At 38.6% G+C, this 24,082-nt stretch overlaps 1 protein-coding gene across 4 annotated transcripts in view; it reads right to left on the reverse strand.

Annotated features, from left to right (window-relative positions):
* LOC148428310 (carbohydrate sulfotransferase 11-like) overlaps positions 1-24,082 on the reverse strand; it is an 86,469-nt gene continuing 62,387 nt past the window's right edge. For 3 of the 4 annotated variants that reach the window (XM_088404361.1, XM_088404353.1, XM_088404371.1), the window contains 3 exons: positions 3,380-3,456; positions 1,985-2,146; positions 1-831 (listed from right to left, as the gene is read on the reverse strand). In XM_088404361.1, the coding sequence (XP_088260487.1) occupies positions 151-831; positions 1,985-2,146; positions 3,380-3,456 (920 nt within the window). In that variant the 3' untranslated portion in view covers positions 1-150. Of the gene's footprint in view, positions 832-1,984; positions 2,147-3,379; positions 3,457-17,701; positions 18,135-24,082 lie in introns of those variants that run through there. The other variant, XM_088404343.1, reaches the window with a different exon arrangement.

Below are 24,082 nucleotides of genomic sequence, written 5' to 3' on the forward strand. Positions count from 1 at the left end.
GGGGGGACTTCTGGGTCACATCGCAGAAGAGAAAATGAGCCAATTTTCTGCATACGAGGCTCGACATACAGCGAGGAGTCTTGTCAGTCCACAGTGATGGAAAAAGTGCAAATGGACCAACATGAAAAGCGCTGAGGCTCCAGGCTCTCCTCAAGTTCTCAAATACTCCGGAGTGGAGTAGTTGAAGAGCAAGAAGTCCATACGATAGAGGTTGAAGAGCCTCTTCTGGTAAAAGGGACTGATGTGCTTAAAGAAGCGCGCCGCCATGTCGCCGTCCGTCCTGGTGCTCTTCCCCGACGTCGGGAAGCGAACGGCGCCCTCCACCCCCGCCAAGGAGAGCACGGCGCGGGCGTCCGGCTCCAGCGTCTCGTATTTGCCCACCACGTCGTAGTGGATGAGACACGGATGGCAGAGGGAGTGCACCTTCTCCCAGTGCTCGTTGAAAGGCTCCTCGCGTTGGGTCCGAGGGTCTACCAGATACTGGACGAACTCGCGGAAAGTCACGTCGTCGCCTTTCTCCAGAGCCTCCGGGTCCGGGTCAGGGCGGTGCCGCCGGATGATCTTGGTTCCGTAGCGCTTGTGGAAAGCCGTGTTGTAGCTGCGCGTGAACTTGTTGCGGTAGGCCGACACCAGGCGCTCGAAGGGCTCCCTCACGAAGACGAACTTGAGGTAGCCGCGGAGGCGGCGGTTGATCTCGGGGGCGGAGAACTCGGACAGCGAGCGCAGGTTGCCCGCCACGTGGGCCTCGTTGGCGGGGATGGCGAGCGGTTCCGTGTAGCGCCCGTCGCCGGTGAGCACCATGAGGACACGCTTCCAGTTGGTGCACGCCACCTGCAAGGCACGCTGCGTTACGTGACTGCGAGCACCGTGACGGATACGAATACGGCAGGGGGAAAAGTCGACCAGGTCGGGCAAGTCGAAGGAATACTTTTGCGCAACTTTCCCGCAGAAGCGCGCAATGTTGAACTACTAGCGGCGTAACAAATAAAAGAAGGGCTGGGCAAAAATTTTGACCTAGTCAGGTAAGTCAAAGAACTTCCGCCGGGAAGCACGCTTTCTTCATGGACCTTCCCTACAGACACACGCAGTCTTGCGCTACTAACAGCATAACAAAAAAAAAAGGGCTGGGGAAAAATGTCGACCAGGTCGGGTAGGTCAAAGAAGTTCACCTGGGAAGCATGTTTGCGCCACCGCTTTCTACATGGACCTTTCCTACAGACACATGCAGTCTTGAGCTACTAAAAGCATAACAAAAAAAGGGCTGGGGATAAATGTTGACCAAGTCGGGTAAGTAGAAGAAGTTCCCCCGGGAAGCACGTTTGCGCCACCGCTTTCTACATGGCCCTTTCCTACAGACACACGCAGTCTTGAGCATAACAAATAAAAAAGGACTGAGGAAAAATGTCGACCAAGTCCGGTAAGTCGAAAAAGTTTCTCCGGAAAGCACGTTTGTGCCACCGCTTTCAACATGGACCTTTCCTACAGACACATGCAGTCTTGAGCTACTAACAGCATAACAAAAAAAGGGCTGGGGATAAATGTTGACCAAGTCGGGTAAGTCGAAGAAGTTCCCCCGGGAAGCACGTTTGCGCCACCGCTTCCTACATGGCCCTTTCCTACAGACACACGCAGTCTTGAGCATAACAAATAAAAAAGGACTGAGGAAAAATGTCGACCAAGTCCGGTAAGTCGAAAAAGTTTCTCCGGAAAGCACGTTTGTGCCACCGCTTTCTACATGGACCTTTCCTACGAATACTTGCAGTGTCTCAAGAGGCAGGAGTGCTTTGACGCCAAAGAGGCTGAGTGCTGAGTCCAGACCTCATTTAACTAACATTCACATGGACACTAGTTTTAACCCTAACCCCCCTAACCCTGAATACTGCACATTTCAGTCATGAGTGTGGACACTGAACAAATTCAACTCTTATCTCAAGGCGCCAAAGAAACCAGGAATACCACGTCGAGGAAGGTGACGGAAAGCGACCTTGGGTACGTAGCAGTAAATGAGGCCGTGCTTGTCGTCCACAATGAGGTGTTTGAGGTCCTGCGGAGAAAGGACGCGCCGCTTCTTTGCGTGACTCAGGCAAGCTTGCTCCAGCAGTTCTCTGCGACCTTGAAGCGATTTCTGATCGGCCACCAGCTGCAGCTGCAGTTTGTAGGACAGGGGTTAAAATAATATACAAGCAGGATTGACTTGAAATGCAATTTTGGTCGCGAACAGCTGGGCTGTACTACACAAATTTGGAGCCAAGCCTTGATTTCCTCGCAGTAGATTTGAATTTGCTTCGCTAAACTCGTACGTTGAGGTGGAACGGGGACAATTGCGGCAGCTAATTAAGTAGAACGGAAGTAATAGAACGGTTATTCTGAATCTGAATGCTATCAATCAAAAAAAAGGAATAAAACCTCATCGTTCTGGACGATTTTAATGGAAGAAATAAACCCGGCAAAGCTTTATTTAAAGGTCTGGTTTAGTTAAAAGAAAAATAGACACAAATATTAAATACCCACTGTATTTTAAGTCTGTTTTATTCTATATTTAAAATTCATACATTGTGCATTCCCTCTAAAAATGAAACCTTGTTTAAGTCCTGGGATTTTTGAGGTTTTTAGAAACAAACAAAAAAAACACTAGACAGACGGCTAAAATATTGCCTAGATTGTCCAAATATGACGACTGTCAATATGCTGCGCTGGCGTCCCTTCAAATGCTTGCAAACAGGAGGTCGAGAGCGACACTATCAAATTTAGCCCATGTCAGGCTCATTTACTGCCATTGAAAATTGGAAATAGTGTCAAATTTGGGCTTACTGAAAACCCATTGTTTTATCATGTATTTCCCCTGATTTTTACATTCATTCTTTCAAGGGCAACCTGTGAACATGGCACAATAGACATTTTTGAAATTTTTAGTGTTGATACCCCAAAACCACCAGGCAATTTATGACATTTGCAAGCCTTTCAATGGCTTCGATGATTGGCTTAGCCTGGACTTCCATTATGCCATAGTCTTCATAAGTCATTAAACTCGAATTATGACTTAGTAAATATTGCTATTTCAATTTCATAAATATACAGCGTAGTTACTTTTGCTATTATCACATTCTTAGAGTTGCTGTACAAAAAAAATTGCATGTATAGGGCTGATGCCAGTGGACAATTTTTTGGGTTGAAAATAGATATATATTTATATTTGACAAAACGAATGAGTCCAAATACTTGTTTTGTGCTATATTTCTGTCTTAAAGCATTTTGAAAATTGTGCATTTTGTGTACCGTACCAAACAGAAAGGAGTTGATTCTTTTTGATGGGCTTGAGATATGTTGACGTAGCAAACACAAGAAAATGTACAATTTGTCAAATTGTGTGCGTTCTCACCTGGTCTCCACCATAGAGGCTCTGCAGTGGACTTCTCCTGCTTTTGTCAGATCTGCTCGCAGTCCCGATAGTAAATTCTGCAATCGCAAGTTTTGAGTTCACATTGGAACCGAAAAGTGAGAATTGTTTCTACGAGAGGACCATGAGATAAAAAAAAAAGCCTGTAATTATAAATCGCATTTATCAGTAAAAGAAAGCTGATACAACCGTTGAAATATTCCTTATTATCTTACGTTAATTCCAAGGTTTTACTCAAGTAAATTTAGCAACTTTCCAGGAAAACTATTGTTCATGAATGCAATTAATCGAGATTAACTGCGGAAAATTTTGCGATAATCAGTACATACGTTTCTTCAGATTTTTTTTCCTCTTGCTCAACAGTCGTTTGAGCCAATGCGTAATGATTACAAAAGAGTATCTCCGTTTACAACCCATAAGAAAGTCCCAGTCGAGCCAGTACTAACAGAAATGGATACAAAGATGGAAACTTTCTATTGTTTTTTTTTCTTTTTCTTTGCACAGTCCCTTAACCACTCCCATCCCCCATCCAAGGCTGCGCAAATAATAAAGCTGAGCAAGAGAACTGATTTGTTTTGCACATGTGGCCCAAACAATGTATAGCTTAGTTCCACGTTACACACCGAAAACCCGAGTCTTACCGTAAGAAAATGCAACAAAGGGTTAATTAAAAATTACCGCAATTCTCGGACTATAAAATGTCTAAACTGCACCAAAAAAATTTGAACAAATAGTCTATTTTTTTGTCGCGTTTAGGCCGCGACGGACTATAAATTACAGATTACAAATTATAAATTACGTTACATTATTGTAACGTCACACATGAATACAGACAGAACACAGAATTTTTATGTATTTTTTTTCTCATTTTCCAAACAACAACTTCACGCTTACAAAACCGACCGAACTTGTCGACACATTTAGAAACTAACCTATTTTCACCTAACGGCAACATGCTCGGATTGCTAGAATGCAGCACAAACACAACAGTAACAGGCCCGATTGAACGCCAAAAAAACTTTTGCACTAAATCCGTTCACGATTCACGCTGATGTCCAGTGGCTGTAAATATTTTATTTGTTTGTTTTCATAACGGCTGCTTTCACAGAATCTGGTGGTGCATGCCCCCTGGTGGCGAGTTTAAAAAAGGCAGGATTCAAAGTGGGGCTTGTAGTCTGAAATTTACAGTAATGAGAAAATTGCTATTATGTAACTGTCCAGGATTTTACGGTAAAAAAAAAGACTTTTTTTAGACAAGTGAGATCATTTAGGTCACTGAATCAACAATCTTTAGGAATGCTCAAGAAAATGTGCTAAATGAATATGCCTGTACAGTAAAATAAAACGATAGGCTCATTGAAAACTAATGTGAGTAAATGACCTTCGAAAATTTTTCCTCTCACTCAGCAGTACTCAGGATGTGACTACATAAGGAAGTCAGACGCTAAATCGCCTGAGAATACTAAGATAAGGTTTTTTTTTTTTCTTGAGATTGCGACATTTTAAAGTGCAAGTGACAAGCGAAGGGAGGGTCCATGTGTCATGCATACCGTTTCTTAAATCATGTGATTATGGAGCCTTCCAAGAATTCATTTTAACTACTAAATTATTTTTCACCGGCAATCAATACCTTAGAAAACACATTTTTCTACTTGACGTTGACCGAGTCACTTGAGTTCAAAATAACGACCAATCACGGCCCACCCGTGGGTCTTGTGACATTCGGCACGTTCTATTTTGCAAGTGAAAAAATGTGTTTTTAAAAGTATGAGCCGCGCACGAAAAATGACTTAGTTATCGAATACATTCATTGAATCCCAAAGACGTACAGTGGGCCCCCGTGTTACGAGGTGAATCCGTTCCGCGGTTGGGCTCAAATGCACCGTACGACGTTCAATCCAACCATATGTAAAATAGCTAATGCGTTTAGAACCCCAGGTAAAAACATCAAAATTGTACATACAAATTCAAAATTGGTACCAAAATAGTATAGTATGTGCTACGTATATATAACATATATGTATACAATCAGAAAACATCATACATAAAAAATATAGAAAGGATTTATTCACCTTTGTTATGGCCATATTCCCTAATAAGGGTAGCTAGCTAGCTAGGCTAGCTTCGTAATTCTTGATTATCTCCATCCCTTTTTTCATAGAAATAATCTTCTTACTTTTCTCTTTAACATCACGAGCAATATTAGGACGCATGGCTAACATTCAAGTTTGATTTAAGCAGTAAACTGCACTATAAATAAGCTTTTGTAACCTCTCGCGACAGAACAAAGTTTTACCGTTCTGCCATTTTGAATCGAGTGAGGTCGACAGCATCTCCGTGAGGAGACGCTGACCAATAGCAGACCAGCATTGTTGGAGTGACGCGTTGCATGGAAGCAGTTAGACAGCAATAGTAAACAAGTGCAATTACCTAAAAACGCCAGCAGATGGAGGGAAAACAACACAAATACAGCCAAGCCCCTAGGGTCATGACAGTTGTTTTTGTCGCAAATCGGGAAAATATCATAAAGAGGGGATGAAAAAAACTCAGTATTCCAGGTGGCAACATGAAAAAAACGCTGTGACACGGGGGTCCACTGTGATTTGAAGTTTTTAAGCATCCAGCCATTCAATCCCAGACACTTTTTATATATTTTTTTTTCAAATGTTTTTAAGCATTAGGCTAAAGGACTGACTAAAAATGGCTGCTACAAAAAGAGTTTATCATTGACACATTATTCACGTTTTTACCGCTAAAAATAATGAATTAGTATCCATGCAAACATGTTTTGTAAAGCACCCTTTCAGCATTGTGCCACTTTTGCAGAAACTTGATTTCATAGTATAGCAAATTTCGCTGGTTAAGCTAATTCCAATAAAAAACGTTATTTTTCATTTGCAGTATTTAATTCCGTTTTTTTTTTCTGTTTGTAAATTACTGTTTGGATATCTGTCTTCACTTTCATGGCTTTTTAAATCAGTGCTTTTAAAATGCATTTAATAGGCGCTGAACAAGCAGCTGACGGAAAGTCGAAAAGCCAAACAGAGAGAGTCCATCACATGTTTTTTTTTTTTTTTTTTAAGCTAGCGCCTCATTTGCGATGTACCCCCTAAAGCCATAATTACATTAGAAACGCCTGATTGCACCTCGGCTCTCTTTTGTTGTGAACACCGTTGCAGTCGGTTCATAATTAAAATGATTTTCTGGGTGCTTTGGGACGACTTAATCCTCCGTCACTGAGCAAATAATTACCCGATTCTGCACCGTGATGATGGAAAATGGTTTTGTTAAAAAAAAACACCAAAAAAAACTGATGACTGCATGCATGGCACATTTAATGATATTTTAAACTTTCCACATTGAAATCTATGCATATAAATTACATTTGGCAATTTAATTTCTGATTAAAAGGGTTTTTTGGTACCGATATTTCTAAAGATGAAGCGTCTTGTTTACCGAAGCTGCACATTTTAGCGTGTGGCTGCCCTGCTCATTTCATGACGTCGTTCGATGTCGGCCGCCCATAAAACATCCATTCATCCAGAATATTCCAACAGCGAGAATAACGGGAACAAAAACAGGCATTTTTCTCGCGAACATCCATTCCTCTTATACTGATGGGAACCCAGTACTGTAATTCCCCAAATATAAAACACACTTGTGTATAGGAAGCGTCATTAATTTGGGGGTCAAATTATAAATCCTAAACTCTTGAGATTTTCTTGTGTTCAATTTCGTAAATGGAGGATTTGCTGTTTAAGTTAAGCGTGTTTCAGATTTCCCACATTGCGAGTGGTCATTGAATGCCTCATCAGTGTTGAACACGCTCCAAGCAGTTGTTTTTCCTTTTCCTCGCGACGCAGCTCGTGTTCATTTTACCATAAATACCCAAAGTGCAAGTTTTTGATTACGTGTATAAGATCGCTATTAACAAACGAGTCAAATGAAATAACTTTCCGTGTTCTCTAACCCGAGCACTCGGCTGCGTACCTTACCACTCTTAACTGAATCAACTGGAGACATCATCGCTTTTACATGATCCTCTCCGTTTGAGTAATATTGCTGTGTACGAACAAGGATGGACTCGGATGGTGGTTCGGTGTGCTTCCTTCTTTTACTGAAAATAAAGCCGTAACTGGACAGCTTAGTGGCACAGTGGTTAGCACGTTCGCCTCACAGTTAAGAGACCTGAGTTAGAATCCAGCTGACTCCGGCCTTCCTGTGTAGAGTTTGCATGTACTCCCCGAGCCCGCGTGGGTTCTCTCCAGGCTCTCCCCATTACCGTAATTATTGTAAATGAGGATATGGCCGATATGAAAATGCTTTAAAACTCGGTTTATGTGACCGACAGACCGATCTTCCTCCAACGGTGTCAAAAATCAATCGATCACATTTTTAAGTTATTGTTTATAGTACGCACTCATACTTCATTTTTGGGGAAAAATGCGTGTCTCATATTTGGGGAAATACGGTATTCATAACAGTAGTTCTGCCCGGAATTATTTACTATTGAAGTAAACATGTATTTTTGCCCCTTTGGCATTTTCTACAGTAAAACGACATGTCGCTAATAAATGAACCGCTGTTTACTTGGCAGACCCGGTGCAAAATCTCAACCCCGGAATCGAAACCAAACTAAAAGACGTGGATAAGGTGGACGAATATTTTCCATCGCACAGGCGGTAAAGGAAGCGTCAAAAGCGTGCTTCACGCCATTTTCACCCGGGAAGTTACTGATCAATGTGAACCTTTGAGAATAGTTGTGATTAGGAGTTATATCAAAACTGACTTGACTCTGGTGCCTACACGGGAATAAGTGGGAACCTCCGGTCATCTCGCCTCATCCTTCCTCTTCAATTAAATTCTTTCACTGTTGGTGCACTGCATTCCAGCTGCAGCACGCCATTCCTGTCTGGCTCATTTCCCCCGCTGCGCCATTTGGTGCCGTCTGAGAGGACAGTTTAGTAAGCCTAATAAATTCCCACACTGTTTTTTTTTAATATAAATGTTGTTCATTTTGCCCTCCGTGATCATAATTTGATCATTCCATACTATTTTATCGCTTATCTGGACCCTGCTCAGTTGTAAGTTGAAATATTTTTGCTGTACTTTGATGCACTGGCTTCCAAACTTTGGTCTGGGGGCCATTTGTGGCCCGGCATCCGCATTTTAGCGGCCCAAGTAATATACCTAAAATCCATTTTGACATGGCGAGTCTAAAAAAATTGTCATAATTTATACCTGTTATAAAAACAATGTGCAATTGCTTGCTTGTTTGATTGATTTTTACTAATGTATGTTTAAGAAATCAAATTTAAAAAAGGAATAAAATGGCCCTTACACCTTTCTATTTTTCTGTATGCAGCTTTCCGGGGACAAAGTTTGGTCTCCTCTTCCCCCCCCCCCTGGTATAAAGCATTTTTGTGTCATATGTTCTGCGCCGACAGAAAACCGCAACTTCCTCTCAAGACCCAGGAAGTGATGCAACGTAGACTGTTGAAGCAAAGCCCCTTACACAAACAGGGTCAGCGTTTCGGTTCTGTTGAGCGCTAAAGTCTCTACATTGGTGTTGATACTTTATTCCCAAATAAACAAGTGTCCATTAAGCCAAGGTGACATTATAAACAGGATAGCACTAGCTTAAAACAATTGGTTTGTTTGGCCATGTGTGGCCCGGTCCTTTAATCTTCATTCATCACAAAATCAGCGTCCTCATTCGTGAGCAAATTAGCTTCCCTGTTTAAAGAACTTTTCCTCTCGGCGATCATGATAAAGAAGTGGGAACGTTGTGTGACACTGACTTTGTAAACATTTATTTGACGTAACCTTTCTAGCAAGGCCATGTATAAAAGAAAAAGTAAATAAGTTGGGCATTTGGGTAGGTCGCATATTGAAAGTGAATGTCCAAGAAGATGAATTGTAGATTGAACGAGGGGCTGGGCAATAAATCAAGTTTATTTGATTCATTCGTCATTTTGAAGATGAGCTCAATCGAGAATGTTTACCAACTGGTTCATTGTGGCATTTAAGGGACAGTCTACTTATTCGGCAATTTTTTAGCAGAAAAAAAGTACATATTTGGTCTAGGGCAGTGGTTTTCGATGGGGGTACTTGAAGGAACGGTTACGTTATTGTAAAAAGACAGATTCTCCCCCATACTAGAATGGTTCGGCCCAACTTGTCGTGTGCCACCTCTCGTCACCTGTCAGGTTCATGATTTATTTTTGTAAACACATTTCTAAAAAGACACTTTAAGTTGAATATTTTTCTGTGGACAAATATTCATTTATAATTGTTTCTTTTTGAGTACAGTTCTGACACTTTATGTAGTTTTTTTTTTTTTTTTTTTTTGCAAACAGACCTTTACTGTAACCTCAAAACAGGACAGTTCTGACACTTTATGTAGTTTTTTTTTTTTTTTTGCAAACAGACCTTTACTGTAACCTCAAAACAGGACATATGTATGTTGTAATATATGTATATATGTATAATATGTAATATATGTATGTTTAACATACATATATATATATATATATATATATATATATATATATATATATATATATATATATATATATATATATATATATATATATATATATATATATATATATAGAACACGTCTGACACTTTATAACTTTATATAGATTTTTTTTGTGGAAAGTAATTTAAAGTATCTCTTCTGGCAAATTACACACAAGCTATGAGTGTTAAGTTTATGTTAAAACATTTTGTAGATTAGTATTCACTATTTTTGTCTGAATATTTTCTGAGAATTTTTTTGAAAATAAGGAGATGACGTATAAAGAAGCAGATAAAAAGTGAAACATTGTTTCAGTAATGTTTGTTGGGTTTATTTCTTTTATTAAAACCGGTTAAAATCGCCCAGGGAGATTGAATTCAATCATAAAATCCCAAATTTATTTTCAGCCATTTTCCTCACTCACTAAGCTTTTTTTTTTTTTTCTTTTTTAAAGATCTCCTTTATACGAGGGCAGGCACATGGGCATGCCTATGAGCTACACATGGTGGCAATTACACCGCCAAGATGATGTGGATTTACAATAGGCGATATCCTTTGAAAGGTTTTGCAGACACTTCCTTTTAAATGTTCCTTTTAATGATAGGGCGCACTCACACTGGGGTAGCTGTCCCGTGTCATCATTAAGTATAGCTACAAGCTAACTTTCCCGCTGGCCCGCGCTCGCACTGCGCTTGAGTCATGCTAGCCACGTTTTATATACGCTTCCACTTTGTGATGGCATACAAAAGCCCAGTGCCTCCAAATTAGGATTTTAAACTATACGGAATAATATTCATATTTTAGTATTTTGGACAAGTGTTTATGTTGTCAAGGATTCGGTGAAAAAATATACAGTACTTGTTTAAAATGAAGAATGGTAAAGCCTGTACATTTTTTCTTGCCAAAATGAAAAAAAAAAATGGTTAGCGCTTGATTTGCTCTAGTAGCTGTACGATCAAATTGTTTTAAAATGATTAAAATATCGATTATTCCATTGAGTAATCAACCACGTTTTTCTTTAAATAAAGTGCCAAGGTTTATTTTTTATTTATTTTTTTACTAATCAACTTAGTGGATTTGAACTGTTTATTTGTATTTATTTGTATTTATTTATTTATTTATTTTTTTTTTTAATAATCAACTTAGTGGATTTGAACTGAGTAACTATAACTAACTACTCGTTATTTATTACCTTCCACACATATAAATATTTCTATACTAAATTTGCTACGCTTAGGCATCATGATTAGCATTAGCGGCCTAGTGATTACCATTTCAAATCAACAAACGTTAACTACCATTTAGTTCACACATACATAAAGTTATAATTACAATACATGTTAAAGCGGAACCTCTTGTTGGCTATTTCTTGATGACCTTTTTTCGTAGTCGACTTACCCAACCTGGTCAACTTTTATTCCCTATCCCTGAGCCATATAAAGTACGTTTTAAGTTTGACACCTGTGATCTAAATACTCGAGAGGAACCGTTAAGAGAAAAAAAAAATGCGGCCGAATTATTTTGGTTTCCCGTGGATTCTATTCAAGGCAGCCCGCCATGTTAAGGTTAATGTTGCATGAAACGGCAGCAGTGATGAGCTCAAATACATGATATTGGTTGTAAAAGACCGAGTACAGGTCTTGATTCAAAAACTACCGTAGATTCGTGTGTGTCCGCATGCCTACAGTTAACTGTAAGCTAAAATTAGCTGCGGTGAACTGACTCACTCAGAAGGCCTTAATGTCTTCAGTTTTAAGCTGCAAGGAGGAATCCATCACTGTCACAATTACCAAGCCAGTTGACTTTAACTCCGTCAGCTAACTATGGCACATCAGTGAGAAACTTGTCTGGTCCTGAATTTTTGTAAATTGGATGCACTCATGTTGACTTTTGGTGATTCTGGTGGCGCTGTTAGCAAATCAGCACACGGGAATGTATTTGACTCTTGTAAACATTCACAACATCGCTTTGTTTTGCAAAAGTACACACGGAGAAAACTCCAGTGCTTCACACGATGAATGGAATATTTCGATTAAAAAAAAAAGGGTGCGAAATGGGGACCTCACAAGATATAAACCGAGAATGAGACGGACCCCTAAAACGTGAAATTTTATTTTGTGTGGGGGGCTCAAACCCATGACGTCATCTAGAATTTGTTTGATTCCGAAGACAAATTGGTAGTCTAATCCTAGAAGCAAGCAAAGTCTCTCATTTTCATACAGGTTGGATTTTTTATTGAAAATGTGTCCTAACTTTAGTTTTTATAGGGTTTATGCAGGTTACATCTTATTCTGAAAAAATAGATCAAAGTGCCGGAAAAAAAAAGACCAACTAAACCCTATGTAGCTGAAATAAAAAAGGATAAATGTGTACTGTAAGTATAAATGATCTGGAAAATTAACACCAATATCGAAAATTTTAACATGAAGAAAATGGTTTGAAAAAATTCTAAATTATATCAATTGTTAACGCGATTTAGAAAAAGTCTTGTCGATAGACATTCAAAATGTTTATAATTCCGGCACAGACTTTAATAATGCTAGCGCCACTGCACCACCTGGTGCCATAAATGTGTAATTACACTACACAGTGCGAAATTTTCACAATAGAAGCTGTGTTTGTTTTTCTAACTCGAACAATCACGTGAAAAATTTGAATTAAAAATAATCCTAATTTTGCATCACGCCTTGCGATGTGAATGTAGTTTTTGAGCAAAGGACTCAACACCACGACGCCATCCAGAACTTGTTTAATTCCGAAGACAAGTTGGTAGACTGAAATTTATAGCTAAAATAACCATCGGGGCAACTATGACAAGACTGATGAGTTTCTATTGGACTGTTATTTCTTTCCTGATAGCCACCCAGAGGGTGTTGGCACAGGAAGTCAGACAATGGACGCAAAACAATAATAAGCAACAAGCTTCCTGAGGATATACGGTATGAGTCTGCCTGATAATTGGATTTCCAGAAATAAATCATTAGATGACATAAACTGAGATAAATGTTAATGCTGTGATCTAAAAACATGCTGTCTAAAAACATAAACCCGGATGCGCTACGAAACCAGGTGCTAAAAAGACTTTGAATTTCCATCGATTGTCTTCTGATTATCCTTGTGTAATTATAATAATAATGAATGTATATTTTTCATGTTCACGATTCATGATATTTACTCTTCTTTTCGGGAAGTGAAACGTCTTGTTTACTGAAGCCGCACCTCTAACCGCGTGGCTGCCTCGCCCACTTAATGATGTCGTTCGACGCCGTCGGCCACGAAACATAAATCCAGCCCGAAAACGGATGTTTTCCTGACGTAAAAATTCAAAACGGTGTATAAAAATCGCACTCGCTGACATGCATTCCTCCGATCAAATCGGTCCTCATGGGAACCCGGTTTTCAGAATAAAGGTTCCACCCACGGATGACTTGATACCGACTGTCCAGCTGTGTCCTCCTAAACGCAAATTTTCGCCACGTCGGCATTTTTTCCAATAAACGCAATGCATGCGTGCTTCCCCTTTCAGAAAGGTGCACCAGACGAGAAAAATGTCAACTTGTTGGATGACATTCATCGTGAACTGCAACTATGGAGCCAGAAGAAGAAGAAGACAAGATCGGACAGGATAAGCAGGATGCGCGGGGTTCAAGGCCTCTCTTGTGGGCTGAGTGCACTGCAGGCTATTCAGGTGCGCTGTGTCGTGTGTGATAAACGCCGCCGCTCAAATGATCAATTCGTAATTTGGGATATTGGCCGACAGATTCGAATTTTACAGGAAGTAGGGCTCGGCGATACGGACAAAAACAAATGTTGTTTTTCCTCAATTATTCTTGACGATGATCAATTTACGCCGTTTGGTTTGGAAAAGTAAACCCATGAAACACTTATTTAAGTTTATTTTAGAACAAATCACGTGGAAAAGAATTCAGGCGAAAATAATGAGTGTAACTACCCAAATATAAGACGCAACAAAGGGCAAAAGTAAGGGTGCGTCCTATAAAAGGAGAACTAAAAAATGCTATTTTTTTTTATTCGACGCCATTCGAGCAACATAAGCAAAGTTTTGACGCACAGATGTGTATTTTTTATATCGGCCGTATTCTTACAATAATGACCATTGCCTGTTGCAGCTAACAGCAGCTCTTGTTAGCTGATGTCATTATGGCATCATTTTCAATAAAAGAAGCCAGCAGACTGAACCACCGTCCGAGTCCATCCTGGTTCACACACAGGAATATTACTAAAACCGAGGATCATGTCATAATTATGATGTCTCCATTAATGTTTTTTGATTGTTTATTGATCGTAGTCTTTTGGCATATAATCATAAACTGCTTTGAGCGCATTTAACATTAAACTGGCGAGGCGTTCACTGACTGTTCATAATGTGGGAAATCTGAAATTAAATAATATATATATATATATATATATATATATATATATATATATATATATATATATATATATATATATATATATATAATTTTGTACTATTTCTTTCTTATTTTATATATATATATATATATATATATATATATATATATATATATATATATATATATATATAATATATATATATGAGAGAGAGGGGGAGAGAGTTTATAAATGAATTTGATTTTTTTTTTTAATTGCCCAGCCCTACTTTACGCTCAGCATTATTCATTCATTCTTTGTAAAGGTTGCGTAAAGTGATTCAACCCTTCTGCGAATTTGGTCGTAACAGTCACCAATTTCCACGCCGTTCTGAGTCACTTTTTCAACTGTCTTTTTTTTTTAACTTCGGGTAAGCCTGTCATTTGCTCGAACGGCTAATCCTTTCTCGACGATGAGCAACGCGCTCATCACTCGTGGACTTAACGTGAAGCTAAAGCTAGCTGCCGCAGCACAAACGGAAGCAATAATCACACGGTTTGTTCCCGATATTGGCTATGACCGTGGGAGCTATTTGTGACGATTTCTCCACTTGTTGGATTCCCAAAACCAGGGCGGGAAAGACATTTGGCCCTTGCGGCCTGGATTTGGACTGCGGCTTGCTAATTGGGCAGTTGCCGCTAAACGCTCAACCTTCGTGTTTACGTTTCGCTCTTTCCGCTGACTGACCGGTCAAAAGAAAGAATGATGTCACTCTCATGTGAATTTTCTTAAAATGCAGTTAGCTATTTTTGTTGGGCTTTGAAAATGAACCCAACTTGAAATTGAAGCCGACTAAGTGAACAAATGAACAATAAATGTAAATTTCGGACTACGGGCCGGATAAGCAATCGTACCGATTGTTTATAAGTCTAGGATACTTGGAAAATTAGTTTAAAAAAATTTCCCACTTCCATAGATGAAGTTACAGGCCCTGGGATTTTTTTTTGTCCCGTCGGTAGTTTATAATAATAAATTTGCATTTTTCGGACTATAAGACACAGCTTTTTTCTCATGATTTGAGCCCTGCGGCTTATAGTCCAGTGATGCTAATGAGCTTTATTTTTTTATGCTAGCCAACGGGAGGCGTATTTATTTATTAACTATGACGTAGAACTGAAAATATGTGTCTCAATGACTGTATTCAAAAGGTTTTCAAAATATTTTCAAAATTAAAAAGACAAATAAAATGTATAAAATGAATAAGATTATAAAGAATATAAGAATATATTCTATTTATAATATATATATATATATATATATATATATATATATATATATATATATATATATATATATATATATATATATTATAATATATTATAAATATATTTATAAGAATATAAATAATAGTTATATCATTAAAAAAAATATTTATATATATATATATATATATATATATATATATATATATATATATATATATATATATATATATATATATATATATATATTTTTTTTTTTTGGTAATGGGTGTAAAATGCTTTTTGATCACAGCCATTGATTCACATCTACCTAGTTCCATTTCATAGTTCTTCCATAAATTGACACCTTGAACAGATACACACTTGTGGATTTCCCCCATAGGCCACAATAGACTGCAAGGCTCAAATCATGAGAAAAAAATTGTGGCTTATTTATGAATGAAGTATTAACCATACGTTAGAATTCACATTGAGTGATGCAACTCCAACGGCCCTTGACCCAGAATCTGAGTTTTGCTTCCACCCTGCTTTTCAACTTGACTCATCTTTTGCACTTAACGAAGGGCGGAAAAGCTGCTTGCTTAGCACCAATCAATCAAGGTTTTCTTTCTCTGGTTTCTGGTTCTTCTCCCAGAGCAGTCTGTCTTGTCCTATAGGGGAGCGATATCTGCGTTTCAATTCCATGATGGGCTAAGTCCAGGAAACAAAAAGTGAAGGGGGGGGGGGCAAGGAATGCAGGGGTCTCAAAACGTTTCACTTACCATGATATGCTTAAAAAAATGGATGATGGCTTCGTTCAAAAAATGATACTAGATAGGTCATGAATGTTTTTCTTACCCCCAGTAAATGCATTAGTAATACAAATAAAATGCAAGGTAAGGATTTCATTTCATGGCCTTGCTTAAGTACAAAATTTGGAATTATTATCTGGGGTTCCTGAACTTTTTGGTCTCAGGAGGTTGCATACAGAAAAATAGAAACAGGGCCACGTTATTTCTTTTTTCTACTTGAACTAATGAAACGCTAAAAAAAAAAAAAAATCAAGCAAATAATTAGACATTCTATATTATTTTTTAAAAATTGCTTTATCAAAGCTTTGTTTCACATTTCTACTTGCCTACCATCAAAACTTTTCATTATTTTTTTAAACAGCGATTTCAATATATCACTTTAGTATTACCTTGGGCCACTAAACTGTGGATGGCGAGTTGCAAATTACCCCGGGCCGTAGTTTGGACATCTCAGTCTTAAATGGTTGAACGTGTATTTCAGGGGTGTCCAAACAATTAAATTAGGGAGCCGTGTACAAAAAAAAAAGGAAGGATGCATGGACAATTTATTAAACACGCTATAATCATTCAAGGAAGTTATTACAGTGGACCCCCGCCATACGAAATTAATCAATTCCGGAATTGGGACAGTAAGGCGAAATCGCCGTATGGCCGTTACAGCACAGGCAGTTTGACGGGACTAGAAAATAAGAGCAATTACCTAGAAACGCCAGAAAATGGAGACAAAAAAAACATACAGACAACCCCTAGGGTCATGACAGTTGTTTTTGTTGTAAAGCGGGTAAAGTACCGTAAAGAGGGGACGTAAAAACGTCGCAGATCACATCATAAGCTGAAAAAAAAACGAAAGGCGGGGATCCACTAATTAAATCAATAATATTTTTGAAAGCATTTTAGCATGTTTGTTTGTTATATTTAAAATCTAGCGTGCCCCCTGAAGTTCCTTTGTACCCCCAGCGGTTCCCCCATTTGAAAACCACCGATCTAGAGGTTTCCATTTACGATAACACTTTGCACCAAAAGAGTTAAAAGTCATTTTTATCCTCCTAGTGTTTTTATGCTTTTTGTTAGATGTATTATGATGAACCACACTAATCGGGTCAACTTTAAACCGAAGGAGTTGTTAGATGCCGCGGGCCGCTAAAAAATGGACGAGGGGCCAAAAATGACCCCCGAACCCCAGTTTGGACACCAAAAGCGGAGTTCATGTCGATAAACAGACGTAAGTGATATGCGTGTTTATGATTTGCTTTGTGAAACCGTGGCTCCAAAAAAAAAAAAAAATACGAATAAAAATTCCCTTTTCTTCAATGGAAGAAGATCGGTAAGAAGTTAAAGTCGCAGCGGGATCGTAACTTTTCGGAGGCCGACTCACCGGGCTTGCCGATACTCTGGAAGTAAAGCACGAGGACCACGAGAGAGCCCAGGCACGCCGCCAGGAACAGGCGTCCTCCTCGAGGCATCCTCATGCTGACGCCGCTGTCCTCTCGCCTCGCCTCGGCCGCGCTCGCGCTCGCGCTCGCGCTCATGAAAGGAGGGCGACGCCGCTCGACTTTCCGCGGCGCTCGTCCATCCCAAACAACAAGTGTGCCTCAAGCGTGCCTCCGCCGTGGGACGCGAGGGACTCGCCGGCAACATGTGAAAGACGTCGGGAGGGATCGATCGGCGTCGCCGACGACTATTCGCGATCCGAACGCCTGCCCGCTTGGAAAGCACGGCCCTCCCGAACGACGAATCACGAGTCAGAGGACACTTTGTTCAAGTTTTAGGAACTGCTTCCTTCGCTAAAAATGGAGGGGCTCTGGTGGGTGACGTCACGGCGTCAGTGCCCCCCCCCCCCCCACCCAAAAAAAATCGTTGTGGTTTTCTCGTTACGTATATATACAGTATACATATGTACTGTATATATGTTTACTTGCCTTCATATGATTCTACGTATATCACAGATACTGTATATGTATGTGTGTATTTATATATGTACAGTATGTCTATATGTCTCTCTCTCTCTCTCTCTCTCTATATATATATATATATATATATATATATATATATATATATATATATATATATATATATATATATGCAGTGTATAATGTAAGCATGTTTAATTGTATATACTGTTTATACATCTATGTTTATGTATATACAGTACATAAACAGTACATATGTGTTTAATTGTGTTTATATGAATTTGTATATCATAGATGTGCTATAATATATGTATGTATTTATGAATTTATGGTATGTCTATACGTCTCTCTCTCTCTCTCTCTCTCTCTCTCTCTCTCTCTCTCTCTCTCTCTCTCTATATATATATATATATATATATATATATATATATATATATATATATATGCAGTACGTAATGTATGCATGTTTATTTGTATATACTATTTATACGTCTATGTTTATGTATATACAGTACATATGTGTTTGTGTTTATATGAATTTGTATATCATAGATGCGCTATAATATATGTATGTATTTATGAATTTATGGTATGTCTATATGTATGTATGTATACATTGTATGTACATACAGGATATATGTACTGTATGTATAGATATTGATTGTGTTTCTATATATAATATATACTGTATGTTTTTTTTTTATATATATATGCAGTATATATGTTTATGTATACATATATATGTAGGCAGAGGTAGCGGGTTTGCATTGGTTTTCAGCCTTCCTTTGTAAAGTATGCATGTCCTCCCTGTGCCTGCATGTTTTTGTTTTTTTTTCCGGGTACTCCATCCGGCCTCCTCCCACATTCCAAAAACATTCATGCTAGGCATATTGGGCACTAAATTGTCCTTGGGTGCATTTGAGTGCGAATGGTTGTTTATACGCCCTGTGATTGGCTGGCAACACTTTCAGGGTGTACCTCGCCTTGGAAAACCGGAGGAACGGTGTACTCTACCCCTCGGAATCCTCGAGAGTGGATGGGAGACCACAAAACCGTCTACGAGTGCATCCTCAGACCAGTTGGGACCAAAATAACCCATTCCAAGCAGGAGTCAATTTGGAGCGACATTCTGCCACCAAATTGTCACTACACGGCCAATCCCTCACTTCACGTCAAACGCTGCCTGCCACGCCCGCAGTGCGAACTTTAACACAGGAGACTTACTGTCCCCTTTCGTGTTGAAAGCAATTTGTGGTTCTCCTGACAGACATCTAATTTTGTGAATATGGCAACCCGCAACAGCTGTGTGAACGCGCGCTTCAGACATAGCACCGTCCCGCTTTGGTGAGTTCTGTCTGAAAGGAAAGCGTTGTACTATTAATTGTCTGTCTTATATGGAAAACTGGTGGAGCTTCACAACTACTGTAAATGAGGGATGTTGACTGTCCGATATGCTTTGTTTTAATATAGGATCGTTATAAATGTAATTTATGACAAATTTCACAGCTTAAGTCGCATATTAATTATTGACCATAATCATAACACAACCGAAAACTGTCAGGCACATTTTTTGACACCCTTATTTATTCTTTGCCCTTATCCAAATGGCTTTGTGTGACTGTGCTTGTCATATTATTTTCTTTTTTTAATTATTTTTTTATTTTGTTATAGGGCAAAGTAAAATTTCCAAGATGACAACAACAAAAAAAATTTGGTAAACCGTGGAATTGAAATCCTTGTACACTAAGTACGGTATTTAATGGCATAGTCCAATTATTTGCTGACCATTTTAATATTTAAAACAATAATATTTTGTCTATACTTAACTCTTTTAGCCATTTGTACACTCCTTTAGCATAACATTTAAAAAAAAAAAAACAACCTGGGATTGATTATCTCTTAAAACCGTAAATTGACGTCTTTGGGAGTGAATGAGTGAATTTGACAGCATTTTTTTTTCATATACAATTCATTCTTTTAAAAACTTATTTTCCACTTTCTTTTCCCCTAAAATGAAGGTGCTGAAGGTTCAGGCGGCGACCAATCAATCGCGGTTTAGCGTCTGAACATCACATGACCAACAGGTGAGCCATGATTGGTCGTTACCCGACCATCATCATTTTCAGTCAACTGCAAGTAGAAAACTTTTTTTTAAGGTATTAACTGTACAAAAAATGTAATCATTTGTAGACAAAATGAAAACTTTTTACAGCTATAAATCTCTCTATAAATTTCCGCCTGGATATTTTCCAATTTCTACAACTAAATCAAACTTTTGAATCAAGTCAAACAAAAATTGACATTTTTTTGGGGCCATCTCGCCCCGCCCTTCTCGATAATATCCAAATACTCAAATGGCATTTGGAAATGCGTCAAACTGCAGGCCGATCGGCGATGACGTCGGTTGTGCGATTCTGCGCGAGGGCATGTAATGAAGAACCTTTTAACCCATTTGTGAGTGATGGAATTTTGGAGCCCTAATGTGCAGTTTCCCCTGTGGGACGCGCAGGTCGCAGTTAGCAGTTAGCGGTTCTCTTCGGCGCGAGCCTCTGATCTCATATGGTTTTCTATTTGTGGTTCCGGGATGGGCCGGGACGCCGGCCCAGTGTTTAGACGTAACCCGGCAAAGCTCAAAGACAATGATAGGGCCTTTGCCCTTCAAACATACCGAGTAACATGAAGGCGCTCTTTCCTGTAAAGGAAACACGACTATTTTTACATCCCGGCGAGGGTTTCATCGCAAGCCAAGTTTATCCGTATAGCCCTGAGTCACTCCGCAGGTAAAAAAAAATAAATTAAAAAAAAAAAATCCCCCATAGGATCGCACAGAACATTATGGATAAAAATGGTGTGATACAAAATGCAAAAAACACATCTGGGGAAAATAAGAAACCTACAGCAGTGGTTTTCAAATGATATTTGGCATTTTCACGCATCTTTGAAGGCCGACAGAATATTGTGAGCCGTGGCTATTTAAATACGGGTGCTATCGTATGAAAGATTAATTTCCATTCCTTATTTGAATTGCATTTAGGTCATTTGTGTGGTGAGGAAACACTGACGCCCAGTGGTCACAGTTATCACTACAGTGCTCTATTGGTTTATATTACACAAGCATTAGTCAAGGATGTCAACCACCCTCCATTAAAAAAAAAAAAAAAAATTGAAGAGAATTTGATTATTTATTATTGTTATTACTATTTAAAAAAAACATAATTTTCATCCATGGCCCTGAAAGACTTAAAATGTGGGAACGGTTTGGCCATTTTCTGTGGAAATGCTTCTGCTGTGCATCAGGTCCATTCCAGGCATTTGTTTGTTCCACATTTAAGATGTCAGTTTTATGGATTTTTTTGGGCAAAATGAAAAGTTTTTGTCTTTCTCATGAAAATGCGATGGATTAATCCAATGCCTTGCGAAAAGACTCAAGTGATTTTCACTTTTTTCAGATTTGATCAAAGACAGCGGCGTGAAAGCGGAATCGAGAAGTATCTCCGAGTCTTCCGACTTCACCGGTTGCCGCGGCGACGGGGTTGCCAGAAAACGTCCGCTCGACACAAAGTAAGCTTTGACGTTCCATCCTTCGTGTATTTTTTTTTTTATCTGTTTGGATACAGTAACAGTCAAAATTTTGATAACGCCAACAAATTCTCGAAAGAAGTCACCAAATTCAAGATATTAGCGCTGGAAAATGTGAACTGGAAGTCACTCAAGCATCATCCACATCAAACATTTGATCTTTCCCCTCATTATCCCGTGACTATTTCATGTAGTACAACATATACATTTATTATAATTGCCAACCTAAACACACAATTCAGCAAACGTGTTTTTGGACTTATGCTAATGTAATAAACAGCAAAGTAGTTTATGGCGGTCTTAAAGCAGGTGACTTGCAAACAGGTGCGAAAGTATGACCTCAACATTTTATAGCTTTCTGGTCATGTTGCAAGGATGCATAATTGAAATATTTTCACACGTTTTCCTCAAACAATGCAGTGACATCAATGAATTAGGAGGGAAATAAGTTTTACAAGCTCTGTTGGTAACCAAGGCGCACAGCTGGCTCTTATGTCAACAAAAATGGCATATTACGTGTCTGACATATAGGCACCAATAAGCCTTATTTTTTATACGCATGTACTGTGCTAGCCGCTAGAGGGCAGCATTATCCACTAAACCGAAACAACCTCATCATTTCGTGTGTTTTTTAAAAGTAAACTTTAGTAACTTTACTGTAAAAAAATACAGTAATTACTTTGAAAACCCAATTCAAATTTTGCTAGTTCCCAACTGTCTATTTTATGAAAATAATACGATATATTAGACATCAACAAATTAGTGGGAAAAAATGTATAAACCCTGTTGGCAACCAAGATACACAGCTTGCTCTTCATAAAAATTGGATTACGTGTCTGACGTATTAGCACAGATATGTTTTTTTTTTCTAACTAATAAACCAAGAATAATACAATACCATTTCTGCTACAGTCCTGTTTTGTACGCAGGTCCCCATGTTTACCGCTAGAGAGCAGCATTTTCCACAACACCGAAACAACCTCATCATTTCTTTCAAATTTTCATGTGCTGTATTTTTAAAACTTATCATGATCACTTCTTTGAACTGGAATTAGTTTGTGTCAAAGCGAAAATCCAGTTTGTTTTTGCTTGTTCCTTACTGTCTAATTTATGTTTTTTTTCGGCAGAGTATAATAGTAATATTAAATTTGGGAGTATTATAATAAGATTTAAACATTTTGACACGTCTTAATCAAACAATGCAGTAACATCAGTGAAGTTGAAAAAAAACACACAAGCAAAAAAAAAGTTTTAAAAGCCCCGCTGGTACCCAAGGCAAACAGTTTACCAAAATGGGCTAGAATCACGAATCCATATAACTTTTTTTAAATTCACGTATGAACCAAGAACAATACAATACTATAACAACGGTAATTGATATTCGATGTATATGTAGACGCAGATAATCATAATTACCGCTAGAGGGCAGCATCGTTCACAATACCGAAAAAAAAAATCGTTTTTTAAACATATTTTGAACAGTTCTTGAAACCTAAGTAACTTTTTCCAGTGTTAAATCTATATATATTTTTATCAAAGCAAAAACCTAATTATTTTTGAGACGGTTCCCATCGTAGTTTATGTTGTTGCTCAATCGGAGCGAATAAGAGTGTCATTTGTTTTATTTACACTGGGTGAACACACATTTTAGTGATATAATTTATACATTTGCTCTTAGAACATGTGCGGGTACATTCCGATAAAGTCGCAGAAAATAGCAGGTTACAAATAAACGTTTGTCACACTCCTGTCTGAGAAAAGTGCTCATCAAGGAACTGAGTCAGTTTGTGATGACGATTGATGAAAACCATCTTGCAAATGTCACCGTCACGCTAGTTCTTTACCAAAAAGCCCGTTTGTCTGCCTGACATAAATTTTTTTACAAGTTCGTGAAGACAGAAATGGCTACACTCACAATAACTGTCATCTTTAATTGCGGCAAAGAAACAAGTTAGAAATGCCATGCGTCTAAGTGGTTGCATAGCAACAGATAAATCACTCTGGCCTTGCTCCAGGGAAGGATTTGCCATTGGATGTTTTAGCACAAAATCAAGTTAGACTCACTGGAAAAACAGCAGTTCATTATTTTATTTTTTTTTCTCTTTTGCAAGGATTTGATTTGGAGGTGGCCTATATGTGTAACTCCAGCATTTACATTTGACCATTCGTATAAATTGTTTTCAGATGAAAACATGGAATTGGATGTGTGTGTTATTTTGGTGACGAAAACAAACACATGCCTGCAATCGTTTTTAGTTCATTGAACT

The sequence above is a fragment of the Hippichthys cyanospilos genome, chromosome 2 (genome assembly GCF_059441005.1).
Source record: "Hippichthys cyanospilos isolate Australia breed blue-spotted pipefish chromosome 2, RoL_Hcya_1.0, whole genome shotgun sequence".
NCBI classification, from domain to species: domain Eukaryota; kingdom Metazoa; phylum Chordata; class Actinopteri; order Syngnathiformes; family Syngnathidae; genus Hippichthys; species Hippichthys cyanospilos.